The sequence below is a fragment of the Dunckerocampus dactyliophorus genome, chromosome 4 (assembly GCF_027744805.1).
Source record: "Dunckerocampus dactyliophorus isolate RoL2022-P2 chromosome 4, RoL_Ddac_1.1, whole genome shotgun sequence".
In the NCBI taxonomy this organism is placed as follows: domain Eukaryota; kingdom Metazoa; phylum Chordata; class Actinopteri; order Syngnathiformes; family Syngnathidae; genus Dunckerocampus; species Dunckerocampus dactyliophorus.
This window is the reverse complement of record NC_072822.1, coordinates 9,594,510-9,622,465: the sequence shown is the minus strand read 5'-3', so window position 1 is coordinate 9,622,465 and position 27,956 is coordinate 9,594,510. Positions and strand designations below refer to the sequence as shown.

General features: G+C 42.8%; 1 protein-coding gene across 2 annotated transcripts; it reads right to left on the bottom strand.

Annotated features, from left to right (window-relative positions):
• Positions 1 to 1,791: 1,791 nt before the first annotated feature.
• Positions 1,792 to 27,602, bottom strand: adamts12 (ADAM metallopeptidase with thrombospondin type 1 motif, 12). 2 transcript variants are annotated; one of them, XM_054774671.1, is made up of 24 exons: positions 27,257 to 27,602; positions 26,000 to 26,361; positions 20,117 to 20,297; positions 18,491 to 18,681; positions 18,330 to 18,413; positions 17,651 to 17,779; positions 16,956 to 17,101; positions 16,621 to 16,764; positions 15,265 to 15,409; positions 15,098 to 15,190; positions 14,853 to 14,998; positions 14,605 to 14,774; positions 14,293 to 14,426; positions 11,929 to 12,049; positions 10,070 to 10,314; positions 9,793 to 9,934; positions 8,829 to 8,955; positions 8,540 to 8,750; positions 7,513 to 8,469; positions 5,536 to 5,688; positions 5,286 to 5,462; positions 5,075 to 5,221; positions 4,844 to 4,997; positions 1,792 to 4,782 (listed from the first exon to the last, which is right to left on the bottom strand). In XM_054774671.1, the coding sequence occupies exons 1-24, from the start codon at positions 27,363 to 27,365 to the stop codon at positions 4,667 to 4,669; spliced, it is 4,584 nt and encodes a 1,527-aa protein (XP_054630646.1). In that variant the 5' UTR covers positions 27,366 to 27,602; the 3' UTR covers positions 1,792 to 4,666. The 2 variants fall into 2 exon arrangements, with proteins under 2 accessions (XP_054630646.1, XP_054630647.1); XM_054774672.1 differs by lacking the exon at positions 5,286 to 5,462.
• Between the last annotated feature and the right edge of the window lie 354 nt (positions 27,603 to 27,956).

Genomic DNA, 27,956 nt, shown 5'->3' with positions numbered 1-27,956 from the left:
AAAATTGTTGACTGCTTTTCTGGGAATGCTTTTGTGTGTGTGCGCGCGTGTGTGTGTACTAAAGTCCGACGGGCCGGTTATGATGTATCACCGATTAATCAGCATCGGTGAATATGCAACCGATTTTGAAAGTGTTCCAAGTAATGTATTTAGTTGTCATTTTATATATTGCATGTGTTCAAAGCAGCTACATTGTTGCATAAAATGTAGTTTAGTCCCTTGTATTAAATCTACTAATGTGATGCATGTTTTGTTTATTTCTTATTTTGTTTGTAGTCAACTATTTTTTCCACTTTTTAATGTTTGCTTCAGCATTTGTTTTTGAGGTGTGAGCTGCTGAATCGTATTTTGGGTATTATGAGAATTTATGTTCATGTACAGCGCAGGTGTCAAACACAAGGCCCGGGGGCCAGATGTGGCCCGCCACATCATTTTATGCGGCCCATGAAACCCTTGGAATAATGCATGTCAATAATGCACTTTACACCTGCTCTTCTAAATGTATTTGACCTGTTATTTTGACAGAAAAATTGTACTGCATGCAGTTCTTCTAAACGTCAGTGTTATCTATTCATGCAGCAAGCATTCCAAGCATTTTTCAAAAAGAAATACTTGAATGTCTGCTTGTCACCATGACATTCTCACTTCGAAGCAAGTCCATCAATTTGTTAGTAAAAATATTATAATCTAATGCATGGGCAACTGTAATAATATTATGAGGTTATATTCGTATTTAGATTCATACATACTGACAGTTACAAGTGGCCCTCTGAGGGCAGCCGTAACTGCGATGTGGCCCTCAATGAAAATGAGTTTGACACCCCTGATGTACAGTATGCATCCTGTGTATATCAATGCTCTTATTTCATATATCACCTGATATACCTGTATAGGGTATCGACCTTCGAGGGTCAAAAAGTATTTGGGAAAGTACACACAGTACACGCTGTACTCCATTGTAAAAGATGAACCTGTATTAGAGCTAGCGTTTTAACAGTAACATTAACATTGCAGTTATTAGTTAATAAGAATATCTAATGCGGACTATTTTATGTGTTAGTGTGAAACATGACATGAATTTAAATATAATTCATTAGCCTAAGATATACAGTAGTTCACGCCTGCAAAGCACAATAATGTGCATGCTAAAACATGTCAGCCATGTAAATAACACTTTCTTTTGTGCTGTTGGGGTAATTTAAAATGTAAAGGTATATATTTTTAGTTTACAATACTGTATGTCGCTGCATTATCTTTCTACATTGAACATAGTTTGTCACATTGTGTTGCTAAAGAGAGAGCTTTGGCAGATAATTTACAGTCACACAAATTACATTTACAAATGCGTTTCAGTATGATGTGCTGATGATTCAAGGCCTTTCCTGTCCTTTGTGCAATCAGTCAGATGAAGTAACACTCTGACATAACACAGCAAGAGCTGGTGTTAGGTAATGCAGCAGGATGGCTTCATCATGATAACACACAAACTCATTCACTTATTGGAAGAGTTGAGGCTCCACACTGACGCGGTATTGTGTTACTACTTCCATTACTGCTGACTAACTCTTGGTGTCTGGCTTGAATGACAGCAGCAGGGCTCATGAGGCAGCGCTTGTTTCATTCCGTCTCTGGTTATCTGGCAGAGAGGAAACCTGGAGAAAATGTGGGCCAGACGAATCCGATCCCTGAACCGGAGCTCGGTGCTGCTGAGGCTGATGTTACACATCCTGCATCAGCATCGGGCACTCTGAGATGTCCTTGTTGGAATCAACGCTCAAGCATATTATGCAATGAAGGACAAGCATAAACATCTTCACACATTTATTGATGCAGAACGTATGTACAAGACCATACAAACACAGTAGCCATCCGTTTTTGAAGGACCTGAGAGGGATGACCTGCAACGCCTCTTTTTTTTTTGTCTTTGGTCACTTCCAGGCCTGAGAAGCACCACAGGTTCAACTACAGAGCTCTGCAGTTCACTTAATATAAGTAGTTGAAACTTTCACCCAGACTGATGTAAACACACAGTGCCAGCGCAACATTTAAAAGCACAATGATGACAGAGGCTACCAAACTAAATGCTATTAACAGTATAAAAAGAGAGATATTATATGATTATTTACATTCTGCTTTTGCCAGTTTGAAATACACATTTTGCACCACTTCTAGTAAGACAAAAAGCACCTTTGAGGCAAAGCTGGCTCTGACTGAAACATGTGCTTATGTAATTGTTATGGCATTTTAAAACTGGTTACAATTGCACCCATTGCAGTGTATAGGTTGCACCCTGTTGATGAATCAGCCAAAATGTTTGCGCTAACATCATTCCGTGTTCTCAATGAAATACAGTAGAACCTCTAAAAAAAATCTGATTCCGAAGTCAAATAATCCAGAGTCGAAAAACCGCCGGAATCCACTTTGTCACACAAGACTGCAGCTCAGCGAGCATCCAAAGCCAACTGAAACTGGCGACCTCAGGCCCAACTCTGGTAGATCAGACCGACCCACACATTTATTATGTTTACACTTACAAGAAAAATGTTTAAATCCAGAAAAAATGGCATCTTTTTTGCAGAAGTCCTTAAATCAGCAGCACAGCCAATGCTTGACAATCTTCGACTGTTGGCTCGTCTGTTAAATAGACCATCTATATATCTGAGCAGGACAATCACTCCTCTGCATTTTTGTTTACAAAAATGTGTCTTTTCGTACTGTTTTGCTTCCTAATAAGTAGGGGTTCACAATAATTATTACACCGATAATTCTATCAGGCCGATATGAGGAATTATGACGTCATACCGATAAATCCGATAACATTAAAAATAGCTCAGATAACCGATCACGTAAAAAAAAAAAAAAAAAACTATCCAATGAGGGGAGATTACCCGTACTGTGGTGTGTGTTGCTGGGCTGAGGTGAGCAAATCAAGCGCTCCTTTTCTATGACGCGCTGCACACTTCCCCTGCGCTCACTGGTAAACAATCACCTTCTTTTTGGCTTTGTCAAGAATGATGTTGACAAAGAATATTTTTTAATTAATCTCATTTTAATTCTTGCAAAATTCTACATCCACAAATGTAAATTTGCCAAAGTGAAACCCCTCTTTTATGTCTTCATGAAAGAACTGAAGCTGTACCTCCAATCAATATCCTCTGTTAATAAGAAAGCTATCAAGACTATAAATCTGTGCTCCCACTTCAATATCCTTCATTCAATTTAATTTTCATTGCTCAAGTCCCCTGGTGTATCTCACTTTAATTACTATTATCTTTTTTTTCTTCTTCTTTTTTTTCCTAAATTTATTTATTTATTTATCACTTTTCTGTTATTGTATTTCCTTAATCTCTATATGACTTATGTATGTTGTTGTTATCCAACTGTTTGTTAATGCCCATGGTTTGACACTGTTATTGTAAATTGTTAGGCATTAATAAAGCTGAATGAAAAAAAAAAAAAGTAAACAATCATGGCGTCAATCGCGTGGGACGTCTTTAACCAATTAGCCACCTGAAAGGCCAGCATCGCTACAATAGTGGTTTGAAAGCCTTTTGTGTGTGTGTGTGTGTGTGTAATTAACGCATGCGCACCAAAGCAAGCACGCCTCTGTTATGACGGCAGACGGGATCACAGTGGAGCTTCCCCACACAGTCACTCAAAGTCTGACACTCTTTTCTAACTTCATTCTGACCTGAACACATCAACCCCAAATACTGTATGAATCCCCAACTCACACACGTCTCCAGCCCGTTCATCCTGGGAACGACACTTCCTGGAAAATACACTGAAAACATGCACATTTAAATTACATGATGTCTTTGAACGTAAATCCTCATTGCTCAGGATAACGCGGTGTAAAGTGTGATTAAAATGTTCTGCTACTCTTAAAGAGACTAGTGTTAGACAAATTGATTTGTAGACTTGTGTGGTATCTCTTAGCTGAATTGACATATTCAGTTCATTTGGAGCTGCTAATACATTAAATATATATAATCCTGTCCTTTTAATGAAATGCAGTAAAAATGGAAATATTTCAGATATAGTTGCTAATGGTGATTAATTCCATTAAAATTTTAATCATTTGACAGCCCTACTATAAATATTTCATCGGTTATCATATCGGTATGGGTCTTTTTAGAAAGCAGAAAGTTATCTTTGTCGGTATCGGTTTTAGAAAAAAAAAATGTTGTGCATCTCGACTAATAAGCAACGTTCCTGATATATAGACAATCTTTAATTATCAGTCTTGCTCTGTTAAACAGACAATCTATATTAATGGGCAGGACAATGCCTCCTGAGGGTACACGACTGGACTCTAGTTCTTTGTTTTCTGAAATGTGGCCCCCTGAACAATTCAGGATTTCCTCCAGAAGTGTGCTTTTGTGTAATATATACAACAAATGCTCCCACAAAAAGAAGAAAAATGTCATGAGGATCACTGAATAATTTTCCTTATTTTTACACTTTAAAACATTACCTGCACAGTTAATAAAGGTTTTATGATAACCTCCTCTGGAAGAGATCATTTCAGAAAGATTCTAATTCTAAACAAATTGGAGGTCGACCAGATTCCTCAACTTTAGAGGTTCCATTGCAAGTCAAATGTTTAGTGTTCCTCGTTGTACAGTAAGAGTAGCTGGGAGGTGCAGTGAGAGGATGTACCCGTCTATGAGCCACAGGTGACGCAACACTGCCTTTGCACCGATCTGAGAGAGCAGCGGCCCAGCAGCTTCAGCTTGTCACAGAAGCGAGAGGACATTGTGTTCTTCCTGCAAACTGGACCTGCAAAAGAGGGAACATAGCTTATTCAAGGCCAACTGACAGCAAGATCTGTGTAGCCCACCTGTGGCGGTGTGGCATTCCTGCGTATTGCACTTCCTGAGTATTTCTGGTTTGGACATCTTCTCACACAGGCTGTCTGGCATCACACCAGAATCCTCAGCACTCACGCAGATGACGTCACGCTGCTGCTGACCTCCTCCGCAGCTCACAGAGCACTGTGGAGTCATAACACACACTATTCCAGCCTCTTTTTTATGATGGAGAATCCATATTGTATTTATCAGTCACAGACCTGCTCCCACTCATCTGTCGTCCAGTGGGTGCAGGGCTTCAGGCTGCATGTCTCTGTGCTATTTGGCCTCAGTGTGGCGCCACAACCATGAGGCACTGGACAGTACACCAGCCGCTCCCTCACACCCTCACCACAACTCCCAGAGCACTGAAGTAGAGGAGTAATTAATGATTTGTAGTTGTGTACAGAGGCTCCATTGAACAACACATACTGGTCCCCAGGGTGACATGCTCCAGTCCACGCAGGCCTTAAAAGGGCAAGTCAAAGCACTGACGGGTTTACTTGACACCGCTTGACAGTGGAAGGGTCGAAGAGGACGCTGACTCTGAGAATCAACACACTGGACATCCCGGTACCGCTTTCCCACAACCATGCAATTATCTGGGCACTGTGGACAACACTGTGATCCTAATATATTGCTAGATGTAAGTTCAAGTATTTTAGGGACTGAAGGATGTTACCTTGCTCCAGCTGCCACTTTGCCAGGTGGCACATGGCTGTAGATGGCAGGTGCGGGCAGGTTCGGGTTTCTTTGTGATTGCGCAGTCTTCGTCCTTCTCTGAACTGCAAGCAACAGTCCTCCATATTGCACCAATCCCGCATGTTGTTGAACACTGGAGTGGAACACATAGTCAAAACAGGTTTTTATCCATCTTTCCATCTATTTTCTTTATCATTTGTACTGAGCATATGGAAGCTGGAGCCTATCCCAGCAGGCTTATGCCACTTTTCCATTGCACTGTACCGGTACAACTTGACTCTACCTGCCTCGGGACCATGGGAATGTGTGGGAGGCTATTGGCCACGGTAAAGAAACAAATTTTATCCAAGAGGAGACTGAAGGCATGCGTAAAAATGTCCCACTGCAACAAAGTGAAGACTGAGGAGTATAATACTGCATTATCCACAGCTAAGCAAAGCAACAGGGTAAGCTAACGCGGGCCTTACGTCCCGACGTATGTGTTACAACATGCACAGGCTCCGCAATTTGGGGGAAATTTGTTGCCGGTGGCGAGCACGTAGAGGAAGTCGGGTGTCAGAGGGGTTGCAAGTGTGTCGTACTTGTGGAGGAAGTGATTCATGACACCCACGTGTTTGCCGCTCCCCCTCCGTTGGTAGCTTTTAGACCGTGAGTGTGGCGTGTGACTCGTGCGTGCTAGGTGTGCTTCATGTAACGCTGTCGTACGTTTCACTCACTGGGGACATACATGTGTGGGCATCGTATGAGGCTCGTGCAGCCCGGTCACTTTGACTGCAAAATGGGCGTACTGGCTTCCTATGGCACCTATGGCTATCGTGACCGGGAGGACCAGAGTGTACAGCGGGAAGAGCCACCCACCGTGGCCGGATAAGCTATGTGAGCAGCCGCCGTGCGTCCACGGAGGTCAGGGGAACCAGGGTGTTGGCCGGGAGAAGCCGGCCGGCGTGACCGGGTAAAGTGCATTAATGTCGGATATGCTATGTGAGCAGCCGCTGTGCGTCCACGGAGGTCAGGAGAACCAGAGTGTACAGCTGGAAGACTCGCCCGCCGCGGGAGGAGCCGCTGCCGTGGCCGGACAATGTACACAATGTACTTTTAAACTTGCGACACACGCAAGGGTCACACCCTCCTCCTCTGCCTTGCCCTTGCGAGCTGGCTGGGTGCAAGGTTTTCCTGTGTGCACGCAGAAATTAATTTGCATCCCAATTTTCTTCCTGCAGGCTTTATGTGCTGTCTGCGGGTTTGAAAATCCACGTGCATGTCTCTTGCGATTTTCCCCATTTTTGTACATAGCCAGCACGTGGGAGCACGTACGTCGGGATGTAAGGCTCGCTTAATGTTAGCATGTGTGGAACACTGGAGGGCCAGAAAGAGTAGGTAGTAGTACCTTGTTTTGCCACTGGAGAAGTAGGTACCATGCAGTGGAAACAGACAACCATTCATAGTCACATCTAATTTACAGTCTTCAGTTAAACTAGTATTTTGAGTGTGCAAGGATAAATACACAATATAACAGCTAAACACAGGATAGGACAATACTGATTAAATGATGATTAATTTGAAGCCATACCAATAACACACTATGCCAGTATTTAAACATTTAATGGTTTTCCAGACCTTTAATACCTAACCTTCAAATTTGTTATGCTTTCATGCCAGCCATACCCCATGAATACTATTTGGAGGTTTTCTGATTTAATATCATCATAAACTGAGGTTGTTGGTAGGATCCTAAATCTTGCTTAGCATCCAGCTGTGCACCGTTGAGCAACTACATCCGGTAACCCAACACATATGATATGCAGACTTCAGTTTACCATGATAATAAATCCTAAGAATATTAATGGAACGTGGTCAGCATGAGAACATAAGAACAATTGTTGTTAAAGGCTTGGGAAATTACTGGCATGGCACTTTCTTGGTACAATATATGATGGTCCCAAATTTCGACACCCACCTCACTCCAGTTTCCTACAATCCAGAACACATCCATACTGACTGGCTCTCCCTGGTCCCGGGTGGGGCCGTTCTTGGGTTTTGGAGCTTGCTGATTTTGGCTCTTGGAGCGGTTGCCTTTGGACCGGGTTGGGTTTTTTTTGGCAGAGTTGCTTTTCTTGGTAGTCACTGCGGGCTTCTTCACTTTTATAAACTTTATTGTGGTCTGGGACAACGATGAAGTACTGGAGGAGGGAGCTTGTGTTGTGTGGAGACCAGTTTTGGGTGGAACCGAACGCAACTTCAGCATGGGAGTAGTTAGTGGAACCTTGTGCATCCGGGGGCTGTATGGAGGGACGCGTGGGGTGCTGTGATGGGTGATCTCGGCAGTAGTGTGTGGGGTGAAGAGGGAGGATGTGGTGACTTGTGTGGTTGAGTGCATGCGACGACCACTTGTTTGTAAAGTGGGTGTGATGATTATATGCGATACTGGTGTGGTTGGTTCAGGAGGACATTTGAACCAAGTCGTACCGACGTCCAGGTCGATAATTCCCTCCTCCTCTCGTGTCCTATCATCTGTGATATAGTCATAACCAGGAGTGTTCATGACCATGTTTGGTGTGCTTCCCTCCTCAACATCTCTCTCCTCTGTTTCTGTCTTTTCCATACTTGTTGCTTTCTTCAGATTTTCCTCAACATCATTAAAGTCATAATGATCAGGTGATGGGATTTTAGAGGTGGTGGCAATAACAATACTTGTGAGAGTGGGAGTAGGCTTAGTGGGGTGCCTCTTAGGCGGGTAAATGCGGCGATATTTAGGAGGAGGACCAGGACGTCGGCGAAGACTTGAGTTTGGGCAACTCTGCAGCGCGCACAGTGATCGGGTGCGTGGTTTGGTCGCAAGGTCGCACTGCTTTTTGGGTAGCAGTGTGCACGTCACAGTGCGGGAGCGGACACCTCCTCCACATGTCACTGGACACTGGGAAGAACAAAAGACAGATTATAAGATGATAAGAAAATGATGCTACATGATTGTGAGGAGGGTTTACTTCTTCCCAGATTCCAACGTCCCAATCCTGTCCACAAGGTACGTCTCTGTTGCACGGCACTACAGGTTTTGGTTTAAGGAGGTGCTTGCACGCCACAGGATGGAGCACCCTTTCCTCACCCGAGACTGTACGAACACAAAGAACCGTACGCTTCCGCAAGCCGTCCGATCCACAGGTGGCCGTGCACTGCTGCCAGCCACCCACCCACCACCTGAAAATGAAGGGAAAAGTGAGACAAAACAGCCAAAAGATTGATGAAAGATAAAACACTAATCAGGAGGACTTGAACCTAGCAGGACAATCTGTAGTCTTGCACTTCCGGTGTCTATCTTCTGGACGGCTCTCTGGATCACACAGAGATTCGTCTACAACGCCCAAATCCATCTCGAAGCAACGTGCAGGCTGGTGCTGCTCACCTAAAACAGACAGACAAGAGATCTAAGGTCTGATAACACAAAAGTCTCTGAAAGTACAATAACAATCCTCCTGCTCCCATCTCAGTAAAGCAGGAGGAGACCAAACAAGAGCACAAATGGAGCGCATAGCTCCACTAAGGCATAGCAGTGGTCCAGAGAGTGTCTGAGATACATGCCTGGATCTAAAATGACATGTGCTGTAGATCCAGAAAAAATAACAGACCTGGATAAAGTTGTATGTGGGATCAGAAAGAAGTATTACCCTGAAATGTATATCAAATAATTGCATTTTCATGGTTCTGCACAAGAACTAAATCAACTGAGGATTATAACGCTGGTTAATAAAAATGCAATAAGAAAAATATATCATGCTGGACAGTTGTTGGATGATTATTGATCACCATTGAGAAACTTTTTTTACAGTAGGTATGAGTGACAGGAAGAAACACTGATTCTCTTCGGGATAAGTCATCTGGTTGCATGTCTAAATCTCCAGGGCCCCAGATATAAGATGTCTATTTCAGACTTTTTTTCAAAAAAATATTGACTTATATTTGCGTCAATACACAAATACAATACAGATATGCCCCCTAGAGAACAATCTGCCATCATTGAGTGCGATGATCATTCTGGTAATGCCATGACATCATTTCTACACATTTTCTTGTACATACAATAACAATTCTATGAAATTTCTCTTGACTTTTGAGGATCTACACAAGATCTGGATCCTGGATTCTTAACTAGATTTAAAATTTTTCCAGAATTCATCACCTGTTGCACACAAACACAGGATAAAACTATCCAATGGTAGAACTTCTTAATTGTCAAACACACCTAGTCCACAAGTGGTGCTGCAGTCTGTCCATGCGCCATGTCTCCACCTGTACATGGGTTTGACAACCTCATTTCCTGTCTCTTTGGTCTTTTTGACAGTGTACTCATACTTGAGGCCAGGGTTCTTCTCCTGAAACAACAACTGGGCAACAGCATGGATGATTATGCAAAGAATCACGGCTTAGCCTATTATTATTATTTAACACTATAAATGAATGCAGACAAACATTTGTATACAGCGAGACACCCTTCAAGCAAGCTCCTAAGGTGAGCGTACCTGGAGCACGACTGGCTCTCTGGTGGGTCCAGGTGCAGTGAGGTTCTCCATGTTCCCACTACGTTCATAGTAGAATGTGGTCCCACCAGCTTGATACTCCCCATTCCACTGGATGATGTAGTTGCCATTGAGAAAGTACTCCTCGGAGTCCTCTCTCCTCAGAGCCAGGAAGTTACCTGCCTCCTCAGTTTCCTTTACCAGGATGTCCCGGGCCCCCTCAGGTATCACCCCCACGTCCACATACCCTGTGAGAATCAGAAAGCGGGGGGGAGTCACGGTAAGGTAATGGATGGCCCACCATGGCTGCTGGTGCACGCACATCCAGACTACCACAACCTCTCTCTGATCTTTATTAGAGGGTTTGCTCAGTCTGCGGGGCTGGTTGGCATGTGTGTGTTCGGCGTGGGGGGCACTGCCCTGTCTCTGCTTTTTATTGTGTGTGGATGGGACGGGGGGAGCAAGCAACTGTGAGTGGGTCTGTGGAGTTTAATGATGTTTGTGGGAAGGTGTGTGTGTCTTTCTGTGTTTGTGCAGTGGAGGAGGGGGGTAGGCAGGGGGCTTGCACTTATGTCTAGGCCTTTTGAAGTGTTACACATCTGGGCTGCTTATCTGGGAAGGATGCCGTGCCGAGCAATAGAGGGAGACAACCTGGGTAAGAAGGACATCTTTATCGTTTTAGGGGCTTTTTATCTTTTACGCCGCCTTTGCTCTGTGTTGATTCTGCGGATGAGTGACACTTGTTAAACTTTCTTTACACAAGTGAGCCTGAAGACACACACAAACACACAAGACTCCAGCAGCCATGTACAGCAAGACGAACAGCTGCACCGTCTAAACAGATAGGAGCAGTCACTTAGTGTCACAATGACTGGGCCAATCAGAATCATTTGAGGTTGGTGAAAGCTTGTCAACAAAAGCAGGCGTCCCAAAGAGGTTAACGAGCATAACAGCAGTTTTATCAGAAGGGATAGATCTTTTTTTTCCCCAATGAGAAGAACAGCATGAATGTTTTTTTTTCCCTTTACTCGACTTGTGTTATATAAAGGAATGATGAATATTATGAAATTACCTCTGAGGTCATATTGTTCTCAAATGAATCAAAATGTTGTGAAAGTCTAAAGTCACAAAAAGGTCAGAGCAATCGGTATCTCACAAGACAGCATTTAGCATTCACGGCCCCAAAAATTTGGGGATGTTTGGTTTTCTTCAGCAGAAAACACATCTCATTCACCCTAAGTCGGTAAGTATTTATAAATACAAGATAATACACGTCAAAGTAGAACGTCAAGGTCAAGCTAGCATGACGGTGTAGAGGGTTGGGATCGAGCTGTGTGTCAAAAATAGACATTTTCATGGTCGTATGAATTAATCGCTGATTTTTGCCATTCACCGGTGGTACCGAACATAAACGCCCCAATCGACTTTAATGTGTGACTCCAGCTCGGTGAGCATGTAATGGGTGTATTTTGTATGGTTTTTTTTCCCACCACATGGGTCCTGGTGATGGCAACAACAAAGAAAGCAAAGTGGAAAAGTGGTACACACGTCTCAATCCAGGCTGCTGAGCACAACAGGGCACCTGTTGCAATAAAACACGAAGCTTCTCCCGCGGCCCACGCTGGCCTTCGCTCGTTTGCTTGTCCCATCACTTCCATTCTGCTGTATTTGTCCAATATCTCTGACTTAGTACATTATTTCCAGTCTTTTCTGGAATGATTCTGATTATTTTTTTTTGTACAAGGTTTCCGGTGTCATTATTTGCAAGAGATTAGATTGCATGTCATGGGTGAGTGAGCATGCTGTGAGCTGGAATTTTGGAGGTTTTACTAGAGCTCAAATATAATTTGCATTGAACTCACCAAAGCCTTCTCCTTCATCAAATGACCTATAGACCGTCTCACAGCTTTTACCATCACCCAAACACACTCCACAACGATCCTCCACTGCATTGGAGTCAATGCCATAGTCACACCCCACCTCCTTAAGACAAAAACACACAAAGCACGTAAACACATTACCATAGACTCACACTTAGAGAATATTTAAGTCAGTAGTGTCCAAAGTGCGGCCCGCGGCCCATTTGCGGTTGATTTTTTTTTTTTTTTGGCCTGTGGCACATTTTAGAGAGAAAATAAAACCAAAAAAAACAGCAAAAATGGAAAAATAGAGTAAAAAGAAACAATTCATAAAAACACAAAGCGTTGGCTTTAAAGACTGTGTACACATACATATATATACACACATATACATATACATACACACACACACATATATATATATACGTATACATACATATACTGTGTATATATATATATATATATATACACACACACACACACACACACACACACACACACACACACACACAGTACATACATAGACCCTAAAATTTGAATGTCATGGAAAAGTTGTTTAATTTCCATGATTCCATTCAAAAAGTTAAACTTTCATACATTATAGATTAAGGGCCCACAATTTAAACGATTTCAAGTGTTTGTTTATTTTTACGTAATTTGGGCTTCCAGCTCATTAAACCCACGAAAACAGGAATTCAAAAAATTAGAATACTGTGAAGAAATCACCATTTACTTCTCAGTTTTTGCAGGAAAAAAAGAAAGAAATTAGGATCACATCAAATCAATCAAAATATGGTACTTTCAAAACGATATGTCAATCTTCAATACTTGGTTGGGAATCCCTTTGCCTTAATCACTGCCTCGATGCGACGTGGCATTGAAGCAATCAGCCTGTGGCATTGCCTGGGAGTTATGGAAGCCCAGATTTCCTTGATGCTTGCTGTCAGCTCTTCTTTTGTTGTTGGGTCTGGTGCCCCTCATTTTCCTCTTGAGAATACCCCATAGATTCTCAATGGGGTTTAGGTCCGGTGAGTTGGCTGGCCAGTCAAGCACTGTGATGGCATGGGCATCAAACCAGGTTTTGGTGCTTCTGGCGGTATAGGCAGGGGCCAGGTCCTGCTGGAAGATGAAATCTGCATCTCCATACAGATCCTCAGCAGAAGGAATCATGAAGTCCTCTAAAACATTCTGGTAGACTGTTGCAGTGACCTTGGATTTAAGAAAGCAGAGTTTACCAACACCTGCACCGGACATTGCACCCCAAATCATGACGAACTGTGGATATTTCACACTGGACATCAGGCAGCTTGGGTTCTGTTCCTCACCCGTCTTCCTCCAAACCCTTGGACCTTGATTCCCAAATGAAAGGCACACTTTACTTTCATCAGAAAAGAGGACCTTGGACCACTGGCCAACAGTCCAGTCCTTCTCCTTGGCCCAGTGGAGACGCTTCCTACGTTGGCTCAGGTTCAGAAGTGGCTTGACCCGAGGAACCGACAGTTGTAGCCCACCTCCCGGATGCGTCTGAATGTGGTGGTTTTTGAAGCTGTGACTCCCGCCTCATTCCACTCTTTCTGGATCTCTGCCAGATTCTTGAATCTTCCCTGTTTGATAATCCGCTGAAGCTCACGGTCATCTCTTTTGCTGGTGCATCTTCTCCTGCCACATTTTGCCCTTCCTCTAGACTTTCCATTGATATGCTTGGACACAGCACTCTGTGAACAACCAGCCTCCTTAGCTATGAACTTTTGTGGCTTACCCATCCTATGGAGGGTATCAATGATGGTCTTCTGGCCAGTTGTCATGTCTGCAGTCTTCCCCATATTGAACCCAACTCAGACAATTGAACCAAATTGAAGCAATTTAATGACACGATGATTAGTGTGTGACACTCAGTTTAAAACATTCATGCCCTGCAAAATTTGGGCTAATTTCTTCACAGTATTCTAATTTTTTGAATTCCTGTTTTCGTGGGTTTAATGAGCTGGAAGCCCAAATTATGTAAAAATAAACAAATAAATACTTGAAATCGTTTAAATTGTGGGCCCTGAATCTATAATCTATGAAAGTTTAACTTTTTGAATGGAATTATGGAAATTAAATAACTTTTCCATGACATTCTAATTTTTTGGAAAGGGTATGTATATATACGTATATGTACATACACACACACACACTTTTTTGCCTTTTTACAAAATAAAAAAAAACAAAATATCCATGTGGGCCCTGCATCCTTTGATTTTTTTATTAACTTATTATTAACTTTATTTTTTTAAGCTTGGCCACCCCTGACTTAAGTAGTAATGATGTTATCTGTTTCATATCTATACCCCCACTCTCTCTGAGTCTCTTACCCAGCCACACTACCTTGCACACTCCGTTGACACAGATGTTTCTAGAGTTGTTGTTCATGAAGCACGGAGTCCCGTCTGTCACGGTGTCGAGCATCTTCTCCGAAAAATACTCACCGACAGGCCGGCAGTGGAGCTCACAGGGGTTTACTGCAGTAACATGGTGGGGGGATTTGTATTTTTGATCAAAGTGGAAGTAAAGTTACACTAGAAAATGGACTTGAAAAACTGTGATGCCAAGTGAGGGTATTCTGCTGTAAATGCTGCCCCCTACTGGAAGTATATACAGAGGTTCATAAAAGAACTAGGGATATGTGGCAGCACTTACAGGGGTTAGCCACAGGAATCCACTTGTAGAGCTCGTTGTGGTAGGGCACAGTGTCAAACTCACTACACAGCATCTCTCTAAAGGTGGGATTATTCTTCTGGCAGGGTTTTGTGTTACAGGTCCGATAACGCTTCCTCTCGCCCGTGCAGTACTTCCCCCCGAACTCCGGCCTGTGGAGGACAGCCAGAGTATTTTGTAGACGCCAGTAGTACAAAAGGAGTGCTGGAAGGAGTAAAATGAGCTCTTACTTGGGGTTGTTACATTCTCTCTCAGCTGACTGAACTCCAGTGCCACAAGTCCTTGAGCAATGAGACCAAGTAGTCCATTGTCCCCAGCCTCCATTCACCGTCTCAGGCAGTTTGCCCACAATAACACACTCTCCAGAGATACACCACTGAGGCAAAAGAAAAGAACACTTGTAAACGCCACAATACAAGCCAGAAGCATCCTGTAACATATACATACACGGAGAAGAATTTGGCACCTACTGTACCTTCTCTGGTCCACAGCGAGTGCCATCAATAGGCGCGTCCAGTTTGGAGCGACAAGAGCCATTCACAGAGCACCAAAGAATCTGGCAAACGTTCTACATAATGACACAAATCACCAGCTTTTAGACAATTTTCATGCTTGCACCTTACCTTGATGACCATTACGTACATCCACTTCGGGGCAGAAGGTGGCGTTCTGTCCGTATTGGAGCTGACACTGGTGGTGCGTGGTGTAGCGAACACCGAGACGTGCCAGGGGGGTGGTCAAGTCCCTTTTAGAAGGACGATCATCCAGACAGAAACCCCATCCACGACTGAGAGACACAGAAAGACAATAAGATGGTGGGCGAGGGACATTTTCAGCTGGTCTATTCATTTTTAGGGCAGAAAGACATCGCTTTCAAACTTTATAAGCTAACTTCAGTTACTGCATTCTGTCGCTCTCATACAGTGAGATCACCGTAAAGAGAGCAGAAAACGTCACAAAATATGCTTTGGAAAATCAGGTTCCAACCGTATCGTTCACCGTGTCACCCTATGTTATGATAATATTTAATGAATTGACCATTCTGAAATTAACTAGAAACAACTGGTACAAATCTAACTGCTACAACTGGTAGATATCAATTAAACGTAGTGTACCACTTTACAATCGGTTTGCCCTTATGAATAGTTCATTAATGGTTTATAACTTACTTAAGAAATACTTCATAAATCCTTAACAAGCTGCTGCAACCTATTCTCACGTGGGGCCGAGCCGTCGCAAGGTTGACCCCCGGTATGCAGAGACAAGGCGGCGGCTAGCAAAAATAAAGGTACTTTAATGGTGAAAAAAGGTTAAACAAAAGGCGACAGAGGAAAAGGCTCTGCGATAACTAGTACACAAAAAGTCTAGGTGAGTAAATATCCCAAGTGACAGCACAAACTTGGAAACAAGGTACACAGGTAACAATGACTACAACCGGAATGGTAATAAACCAGCGCCGTACGTCTGACGACGATGGTCTTTTAAGTTCCACTAATTGTAATGAACCGCAGCTGCGCCGCCACCAGGCTTGATGCGGCTGCCACTTCCTCCTCGGAGAAAGTGCGACCCGCCAAAATAAGAGCGCAGGACAGGAGCGAGTGCTTCCTGAAACGTGACACCTATGACCTAATAGTGAGCCGCACCTGCTGAACATTGATTATTGTGCTTACTTTTCCTCAATGCATGCTTTTCAACAAGAATCAGTGTCTATATTAGTATATTTAAAACTCGAATTGATGTTCAATATAAGCATACATGTCATATTCATTGAGTTGTAACCAATTATGAATGGCAAAGCCTTGCTGTAGCATGATAAAGATATCAACATTGATTAACATTTTACTATAATCATTTGGACCTATGGAAATAGATGATTGTGAATAACAGTCTACAAGGACTATGTCAGCTACGCAAACATCCTGATTCAGATATCCTTTCAAATTAAAAGCCTCGAAGTAGGACAATCAAAGAACCAGCAACGCTTGAATGTGGACTCACTCGAGGAAGCGTGTGATGTAGTCCTTGGAGCAGGACGACCAAGTGAGAGGCGAGCTGTCATACATCAGCTGTCTGGACATGATGAAGGGGTGCCTCCCTCCCAGCTCACAGTCGTTCCCCTGGCCATCGTGATGAATTCCAAAGCTGCGGTCAAGCGCATTCAACAATAAGAAGAACTGCTCTTTTCCGAGTATTGTTTTCATTCTCTCACACTGTAGTGTATGCTGCAAGATTGGAGTTCTGCACAAAGAATCTTGGGAAAAGAAAGTTTCCGCCTCCTGAAGATGCAGCCCCTAAATTGGGACACACAGCTAACACACCATTTTGACACTGACCTGTGACCCATCTCGTGGGCTATGGTGAAGGCGACTGGTAAGCCTGAATCCTCGTTGATGTTGCAGCTGCGGTGCGGTTGGCACATTCCAGAAAGATGAGACAGGCCCAAGGTCTCGCAGGGTTGGTTCATTCCAGCACAGATGTCCTTCCTGGTGGATGAAGCAGTACTGGATTACTGTATGTGGTATAGTAACAGCCGTAGGCCGGTAAATAAGTCAACACACAGACATTATTGTCTAAATGACATCACTTGTGGAGCTGATGGACGTTATCCTTCCGCTTTATGATGCAGGTGTTCAATTGGGTTCACGTCTGGAGACATACTTGGCCACTCCGTCACCTTCACATTCAGCTTCCTCAGCAAGACACTTGTCATCTTGGAGGTGTGTTTTGGCTTGTTATCACGTTGGAAAACTGCTGTGTGGCCCAGTTTCCCAACGAGGAGATCACGTGCTGCTTCACAATGTCACAGTACATGTTGGAATTCATGTTTCCTCTCTGCAGCTCCCCAGTTCCGGCAGCCCCAAACTATGACGCTACCACCACCATGGTTGACTGTCGGCAAGACACTATTATCTTGCTACTTGTTGCCAGCTACTTGGACAATACTGGCTGTGTGTTGATCACTTTCAGTGCAAAGTAGGACAGAGATACTGCATATACAATTTTCAAAGTGTGTTTGTGTGTGTGTTACTTGCCTGGTGACCAGCACAGCCACGTCATGATGGGCAGGATGCGTGTCACTCTGAGGGTTTAAGTTCTTCTGCCAGGCACAGAAGCTGGACAAAGTTGTGTCTGCGTGGTGGACAATCTTCAGTCCTTTCTGGACCAGCCAGCAGGTTGAAAAACGCCATTAATGCCATTAATTAACTTCCATTCAACAGTTGAGGTCAAAGGTCAAATATAATGTGTTTCATCTCACTTCAATCTCAACTGGTTTTGAATTCAATTTGATCCAAGATGCTTGAAGTTATATCTTGATGCAAAAAAATAACTGTACCGGTAATAAAAAGTACATACAGTCACGGAAAATATTATTAGACCACCCTTGTTTCTTGTTCTTTAATGCCTGATACAACTAAAGGTACATTTTTTGGACAAATATAACAATGACAACAAAAATAGCTCATATGAGTTAATTGTTTTGCCAGTACAATGCTATAGCTATTCATGTAAGAACTTCGGTGATTTTGGTTATCAAGAAAACCATGGAAGATGCTAGATATCAGCTCTTAATTTCAACTCTTATGAGCTATATTTGTTATCATCATTATATTTGTCCAAACAAATGTACCTTTAGTCGTACCAGGCATTAAAATGAAGAAACAAGGGTGGTCTAATCATTTTTTCCATGACTGCAGATGTTCCTTTACCTCTTCTCCTTGTAGTAGAATCAGTCGAACCAAGATGACATGGATGGCGTTCCCAATGCTGGCGTCATGGAAAATGCCCGCCACCTTTCCAACATACATTTCATTGAGTGAATACCATCTCACGTACGTGGAATATGAATGTGACAGAAGTCAAGGCTCACCATGTTCATAATAGTGAAGATGTAGGACTCCACATTGTCGCTGCCGTGATATTCAATGAGTTTGGAATCCGCCACCACCATGGTTTCCACCCAGCGCTCCCTGCTGACTGAGCGCTGGGAGCGGGACTGCTTAGGACCGTGTTCGCTCTCCCACTCCTCCCGCTCTCTCTCCACTTGCACAGAGCCAGCCTCTGAAGTATAGATGGATGGAAAAAACATTGAATTCGGTTAACGTTGAAGTCATTTACAAAACAAAAGGTAGGAAAGGAGTCCGCCAAGGAAGAACATGTTAACTGGTGAGGATCTGGATACAGGTGCAGTCACAGTATGTCATACCTACCAGAATCCTAATGTTTGTCTTTAAGTCATCTTCGATAAAATAAGATGTACCCTGCTATCTACAGTAACTAACAAACGCATTTACAATCCTTTCAGTGCAGAATTATGAGTTAATAATTCATTACAATAATATAATACATTTTTTCTCCGAAAATTAATTACAATTTTAGACTTTATTCATATGTATAATTATGACCTTCTGGGTTTGAATCTCCATTGAGCATCTCTGTGTGGAGTTTGCATGTTCTCCCCGTGCGTGCGTGGGTTTTCTCCAGGTACTCCGGTTTCCTCCCACATTCCAAAAACATGCATGTTAGGTTAATTGGAGACTCTAAATTGTCCATAGGTATGAATGTGAGTGTGAATGGTTGTTTGTCTATATGTGCCCTGCCATTGGCTGGTGAGGATAAGTGGCATAGAAAATAGATGGATAATTATGACATTTTTTTCTTGAAAATATACCAAAAAATTTTTTTTATATACGCAACTTTGGTCTCAAAAATACACCACTTTATTTCAAAACTTTTCTTCTCAAAAATAGAATATAACATTTTTCCGAATTTTTTAAAAACTTTGAGTATTAATTATTATTATATTATTATTAATTTAGAAAAGTACACATTTTTGCTAAAAAATATACCATTTTTTTTTCTAAAATAAGCAACTTGTTAAAAAAAATTCAAAAAAATATATAACTTTTTCTATTTAGAAAAATACAACTTTTTTCTGGTAAACAAAATACTTTCTAAAATACAGTATACCACTTTTCTCTTGAAAATGCGCAACTTTTTTCCCCCTAAAAATAGACAACCGTCCTTAAACATACAATATACAATATTTAATAAATACAAAGCTTTTTTCTCAAAAAGTACAACTTTTTCCACAAAAATATACAACTTTATTCATAAGTCATAAGTTTCCAACTTACATGCTGTAATATATACTTTTTTTCGTTTCAGTGTGGCCCTAATACTCCTTTGTAACATACACACTGTCTAATCAAAGAAAAAGAAATATTTACTGTCATTTCCAAAGCATAAGCCGTTACTTTTTTCTTAAACTTTGAACCCTGCGGCTCACACAGCGGTGCGGCTAATATATGGCTATGTTCTAGTCTCGTGACATCTCCTTTACTTCAGAACTACTACTAATCATCTAAATGCTGTGCCGCTCGCGAGTCAGTGAAGAAATGGTGGCTCTTTCTTTGGCGGTCTTAAACACCAGAAATTACGGTACTTCCAGTTAATATAATTCGGAATTGGAATTAATTAAATCAAACACACACACCTTGAACTCCGCATTGCTGGCTGGGTGCCCGTCTGCCCTCTGGACTGCGTTTCTCCCTTTGCGTTGCCGTGGTAACTCTTGGGAAGATGATGTGGGGCTCCGGAGACCCAGCAGGATCCCTTGGTGATTTGGGGAGTGGCTCGATAAAAAAGTGTCCTTCAGGCAGGGAGAAGAAGCCTCTCTGTTGGAGAACATGTAGATTATCGAGTATGTCTACAATTGATATGATGCATTTGCAACAAGCAATCACCCAAGATTGTGGTGCTCCTTATGAACTTTGACATTGACTGGAACCACCTTCAGAAAAGGTCATTTCTACCAAGTTAGAATCATCATTCTTCATCTGATGAGCTATTAACATCCTTCCATTTCTCCCTTTCTCCTTTCCCCCCTGCAGGCACATCCTGTCTGCAGCCACAGCAGCAATAAAGAGACTTCTTGCCAAGTATTCCCTACAAGTTCTTACTGGTGAAGCGCACAAAAGTACATAGACACACGCCCTCAAGCACAACCACAGACAAGTATTTGGACACACAAAAGATGTTTGGCGAGTTTTCTTTGGGGTCGACGAGACAACTTGGTGTTATGAATGTGCCACCTCTGACCCAGGTTGAAGGTCATCTTCATTAACTTGATTCTGAGTGCATATGTGTGTGTGATGAAAAGTCCAAACAAGCCTAGACCGCTCAGAGGTGAACTCCTCCCTCTCTTTAAGAAAGATGGGAAAGGTCAGTGAGACAATGCAAACGTCTGTCATTCCAAGCATCGTAATGTGATTGGCACTGTCAGGAATGATTGTAGTGGTGTAAAAATACGCTGTGTCTAATATTTTGCCCTTCTGTAGCAGAACAAGGTGGCTAATCCTTGGTTCTGATTGGCTGGTCCAGAGTCCAGAGTGTCAGGAGCCAAAAGCAGCTGTGAGGAATGAGGCCATGGGGTTGACGAGTTGTGCTTCCAAGGGTCCGTCCTGCTGTTCTGCAGTTATGCACACTTCGGATTTCTAGGTCATCCTGGCCAGTTTCATAAGCATGGAGGGGGGAAAAAATCCACAAAACATATTCATTCAACATTGTGCACAGGATATCGTTTTTCCTTTCGGGGGGGTGAGTTCAGACAGTTCATACTAGGAAAAGCAGCCCCTTGGGACATTGTTAATCCACCTGCTGCATTGAACTTTGCAAAGATGAATACTGCCGGGTAGTTTTCCTGTTCATTTTCAGTGGTCTTTTAATTTGAAAAAAGGTATTAACCACTTAGATAGGCTACTACAGTAGACTGTTGTTGTTTTTATAATATGCTGCTTTCAGAGTGGTTGCCTTTTTTATTGCTCTGCAAAAAGGAGAGTAAAGTATTGTATATTGTATTCTATTCTGCTCGACTTAGCATGATTTAGCAATGATTAAATATTTGACTACTATTTAAGTACTATTTAACTACCCCGCCTGTCGCCCGAAGTCAGCTGGGATAGGCTCCAGCATGCCCCCGCGACCCTAATGAGGATAAGCGGCATAGAAAATGGATGGATGAAAGGATAATTACAGTTACTCGTTTGCTTTTTTTGTATGTGTGATGCAAATACAAAAGAATACCAGTGATGGCAAAGAAGACAAGTACGATGAGAACCACACTAGGGATGGACATTTGACTACATTTTCTTGATTGGCCATATATAAACAATTAACCACTACAATTTGATTTTATTTGAGTGATGGGAGACCAGCCCTCCCTGAATGTTCTCTCTAATGCCGCCTAGAGGAGTTGCCTTGGTGCCTTATGCAAATTAGCCTTGCAGACGGTGTTCTTATGTGCATTTCTGTCCAGGCTGCTCAGCACAATACGGCTCAACAACAATAGGCCAACAAAGATGATAAAAGGATTTAGAGAGATTATCGCCATTATAATTTCCTCCGACGGGGAAAATTGTTTTTAACCAATTGCAAGTCAACCAGCAACAGAGAACATATTGTGTTCCGCTTTAGTGGCTCTACTGTACTGGGACTTTTTTCTTGCATCCGCCCCAAAACCGGATGAGACATTAAATATGGGTAAAACCTTGACTGCTGACTAAGAGATTGTCCTTTGGCTACAAGCTCTGATGGGCTCATCCACAAAGCATGCAAGCTGATACTTCCCCTGTCATGTGGGGGGGGACAGTTCCCAGAGGCTGTGTGCAACACAACACACAGCTGACTTCACAATTCTCACACTCCCTGTGTGAGCACATTGTCAAGTTAGGACGATAAAGCTGCACTCATTCCCTCCCAAGACACAACACAATATATCTGCATGTATATATAGATATATATATATATGTTGAAGTTCCTAGGGCAAAGCAGGTGGTGCAGTGCAGATGGAATGCAACAGGGAGGCCCATCCAAACATTCATGGCTCTGCATGATTCATATGCTCTGTAAAGCTAATAGACGTCTGGGCTTGTGCACTCTTTTATTTACACTACCTGCGCTCCTGACTATCCATTTGGTCCAAAATGCGCTAACGCAAAAGGTGTCAAAAGTGAGGCCTGGGGGCCATCGTGGCCCTCGGTTTGTTTTTAATTGGCCCACGGCACGTTGTAGCAAAAGAATGTAAGAATGTAAGAAAAAGCTGAAAGGTTGACTCTGATAATTAATAATAACTAGGGATGCTATGATAGGCTCCAGCATGCCCCCGCAACCCTAATGAGGATGAAGCAGTATAGAAAATGGATGGATGGATGGATGGATGCTATGATCGATCTGCCACCGATCAGCATTGGATGATTTCCATGGAAAAGCACGTGATTAGCAAATGCCGATCAATGGCAATCACAAAAACCGATCAACTGTGGCTCGTACTATTGCAGCCTGCAGATATCCCTGTGTGCAGGGTAGTGTCCTGCTCTAATGTCGTGGCTAATGTTACTGCAAGGGATAGTTCGGATTTTTGCAGCAAACAAAGTTTACTACTTTTTAAAAGGAAAACATCTTTTGTGAAAGTGTATGGAGAAAAACTTCAGAACATTTATATTCAAGTTGAATGCTTTGATATTTATATACTGGCTAAAAATAGCCCTGTAAGAAATTCATAGTAAAGTTGATTTTAAAAAGTTCATATCATGAAACAATTCATGGAGAAGTTCAGACATTTCATCCCATAAGAGCTCTGGTTAGCACCCTCATTTAAACCATGCCAACGTTTACGACCCTGACTCTAAAAAGCATCGGAATTGAGAATCGTTAGGAACCGGAATCAAAATAAATCAGAATCTGAACCGGAATTGTTCAAATTCAAACGATGCTTTCTTCATTTTGCTTCTGTTTAAATGTATTACTTGGTGAACTAATGTTTTGGGATGTGACAGAGCCTGGCATTGGCATTACAAAATACACAAAACCAGAATAATAGTGAAGGAAGAAATCCAAGGCCCGGTCGTTATCTTTGTGAAAATGTGGCCCTCAAAGAAACTGACTAAATAGCGCTGCTCGAAAGTATGAGGCCAGCCTTTCTCAACACCTTCTGAATCCCTTGTACCTGGAGGTCGTGTGTTTTTGTGTGAGGTGAAAGAACCACAAACCATAAGACTGTGTTGTAAATACGGCGACCATGTGGAACTGCTTTACGGCCATTTCCTGCTTCTGTGGGTTGGTTTTCTTGTGCAACTACAGGAATGAAATCCCTGCTGTTGCCAGTGTGTGACCTTGTTGCAGTTATTAGTGGGCCACAGCTAGTCGCTCATTATGCTACAATGATTAGCTTTCAACTTTCTCTTACTAAGAAAGTTGTGATGTGATCATTAGACGTTTCCTTACAGGTCAAAACCATTTGTCTACGTGTCAGGAGGCGGGTCTTTAATTGAAGTGAAGAAAAAATGGTATAATAGGTCTGAACTTGTTTGTTCTTGTTAAGCGACGTGCCTCAAGGAATGGCCAAGATTCAGTGTGCAAACGCTTTTATGGGAAGTGAGAATCTTCCCATGGAATTTTACCAATTTTCCCCCCAGAAGTTGCAATGGATTTATTAGAAGTCTATTCCTCATCATTTGTTGGAGCACATTTGCCTTTGACTCTTTCCTGAGTGCTGCAGCTGGAAAGGTTTCCACCCTACATCTGCCTATAAAGTGGACTCTCTCGGGCTTTTAACAACAGTACACCTTCTACTGGACTGCAATTTTGGGTAATCTATCAGAATGGATTCCCTGAAAGAGGAAAAACACATCTGACACTTGAAGATATGGGTTTTGAGTGACACCCATAAAGTGGGTCAGCTGTAAATTCTGCTGCTGCAGTGGGACAGGCTGCCATCAACTTGACTTGGGAGTCGGCTGTAACAAATGAGCAAGAGGCGGTGAAACCCTCACTAACATGACAGAAGGCACTTGTTGCTGTGACACAATCAAACACACCCAAACAGGACCAAAAAGTGAAGCCTCATAATTTCAAAGTGAGAAAGTACAGTGTCACCAAAGCCACTGGTTGTGTTTTTAATTCCCCTTTCCCATTGAAAATACGTACTTGCTACTGACGCATTTCCATTGGCAAAACAGCTATTGTAATCCCTTGATGATTGCGGTGAATTGGTTCGATATGTTGTACTGTATATATAAAAGTGATATATAAATGGAATATTTTCATAGTTATGGCATAGAAAACCTGTTTACTAAATAAGTTACTAAATAAGAAAATACGTTTTCTACATATGTTTTTTTTAAACATTATTAGAGCCATCTTTTCATGAAATAACACCCATAAAGTCACCTTTACATTTGTATTCCCATATATATACAGTATATGTATATATACAGGTACAGTATATGTATATATAGGGCCGCACGGTGGCCTAGTGGTTAGCATGTTCGCCACACAGTCAGGAGGGTTCGAATCTTCGTTGGGCATCTCTGTGTGGAGTTTGCACGTTCTCACCGTGCGTGTGTGGGTTTTCTCCGGGTACTCCAGATTCCTCCCACATTCCAAAAACATGCATGTTAGGTTAATTGGAGACTCTAAATTGTCCATAGGTATGAATGTGAGTGTGAATGGTTGTTTGTCTATATGTGCCTTGCCATTGGCTGGACACCAGTCCAGGGTGTACCCCGCCTGTATAACTGCTGTTTTACTATGCACATGACAATAAAACTCTCTTGATCTCTCTTGATCTTGATCTCTCTCTTGAAAGTCAGCTGGGATAGGCTCCAGCATACCCCTGACCCTAGTGAGGATAAGCGGCATAGAAGATGGATGGAGGAGCCAAACTCTTTTCAGAAACTAACCGGAACTGTGATCCTCCTCACCGAAATCCGACCAGAACTCCGCTCAGGAAATAAAATGGGGGGTAAGTCACTGTTGATACACTACACTGCTGATGGGGATGTCATCCAACTTCATGTCAAAACATCCGAACTATCCCTTTAAGTTTTCCTTTTGATAACATTACTGTAGTTCAGATATTAAGTTGACAGACTGGAAGGCAAGATCAGCTCATGCCAAGCTGCTTTGTCTAGGTTTACATTGCAATTTTATTCCGGTAATTTTGAGATGCTTGACTGTATAACTAATTGACTTGCGAGGGTCCACTGTACTGAGAACTTGTATAGTAACGGTAGAAGCTGTTTAATTGATGGCGATGCGACTGACAAAAAGCGAGAGAGACCAAGAACACAGGACAGGGTCTCGGGGCAGGAGCCGTCCGCAAGTCTGCAAGACGTGCACTCTGCAACCAGTTTCAGGTTTTAGTGTAAAGTCTTTGAAGGGCAAACCAAAACAGACAGGACACTGTCAGATGAAGATGTCAGCATCCTGTCAGATGAAGATGTCAGCATCCCACCATACAGTGCATCATTTTGAGTGTTTGCATTATGAAAATTTGTAACCGCTACCACTTTTGAGGCAAAATAACATGGTTGCTTACCAGTCCATTACATGTGCTGATGGCAGCAATTCCTCTCACCCCTGAGGTCTCCACAGTGCCAAGCAGGTGGCAGGAAGTCCCAGCAGAGGTATGACGACCGCTCTCGGTCCTGTTGGCGCCGCCGCTACGCCTCTCCAGGACATAGTCGTTCGAAACTAGCTGATTGTTTGCGGTCAAATTGAACGTTAAAGTTCGACCCGTGTAGTTGAGCTTGTAATAAAGCTGGCCCTCAGAAGCGAGGGGTTGCAGGTCACGCCTGACTCGCCCATCCTTGAAATGGTGAGACAGAGAGTGGGAGAGGAAGTCTCCATCAGCGTTGGTTCTCACTGGGTGGGTGATGGCTCCTGGCTGAGGAACATGACCTGTAGAACAGTACAGTTGAACTGGGACCATACGGTAGATAACATGGAGTATATTGAGTGCAGTGGGTGACTGTACACGATTTAGGCAGTACTTTCTCCTAGTATCTGATGTACTTTTTACAGATAAATGGGTACTTCTCTTCTAACAGTAAGACTGCATTTGTCTTGATGTATCATTCAACTTCACAACTTCAATAAAAATACAAACTAGGAGATGCAGCAACGTAATCAACATAATTGTCATGTCACACACATACACGCACGCACACACACACACACACACAACTTGCATGATAACTTGTTGCTTGGCAGAGCTGCAAGGGCTGTATCATAACAACCCCAAGGGAGATTGCGGTAACAATACGTCAGAGACACATTAATGATGCACACACAATAATGATGCATTCCAGGAAGGTGGAAAATGTAAAAATCCCAGCATCTGACCAGGAGAGTGTATTGGAAAGCTGCTCATAGTCTTAATTCGTGGCAAATTGATGTATCCAGAAATGACGAAGGTGGCCAAAAGAGGTGAGTTTTGTCAGTCATACATTTATAAACAAAGCAAATACCATCACGGTTGTGGTAATTAGCCACTTTCGCTCTGCAGTTGAGTAAATGATGCCCCAGGGCCATAATTTGAGGACAGGATAATCGTCATCATTAAATGCAATATGTTTATTATCATCTATGTAGTATATACACATTAGTGTAATTATCATTTCAAAATAGTATATTATAGATTACTACAGACATGCATTGTACAAATAAAGGCCTCCTCTCTAATAAACGTCTTATGTCTCAGAAGTACGCCCCTGTTACTCACTGGGCGTATTCATCTTTTGAAGTCCTGCATCGTGTTGAGGTGTGCAAGGAAATGAATGAGGTGCACACTGACCTTGTCCTGCAAAGAGAGGGGGGTCCAGCTCTTCATGGCCGGCTGCCAGGGAGAAAACAAAGTGTACCAGAAGATGAAGAGGAACCGTGCATTCCTGCGACCATCGCATATTTCATGGAAGCAAACTGAAGCTCGGCAAAAGGAGTCCACTGACGTCAGTAGCGACCGCTTGAAGGAAGCGACACCGCGCACTGGGTCATGACACGGACGGGCTCAGCCAGGAGTCTCATCAGGGGAGCCGAGTAAAGGCTGCAGATCACAAACACATCATGCTGCAGGGAAGGAGAAAGCTCCGGCTCTGGGGCACCGAGGGGAGGACGGGAGGGAGGGAGGAGTGTTCTTCTCGGAGCCGGTGTCTGCTTTCCTTGCAGGAGCAACGTGGAGGGAGAAGCAGCAAGAGGCTTCATTGGTTCGTAGTGGAGAGGCGCTGCACTGTGCCTCAACTTGCCAGTGACAGCTGCGCAGCATTACACTTCTTTGCCACTGCCTGGCTGCACACCCATCAACTTAATAATACTGTCAAAACTGGATTATTCACCACAAGCATTGCATCAATTACGCCAGAAAACAATGCAATCTTGGCGGTCTTATTATTTAAAGTGATCACAATTGTGTAAAATATAATACAAATACTATATTTTGACGACTATATACAGTATTATAGTTTATTACTGAATGAATGTCACTTTCACTTATGCAA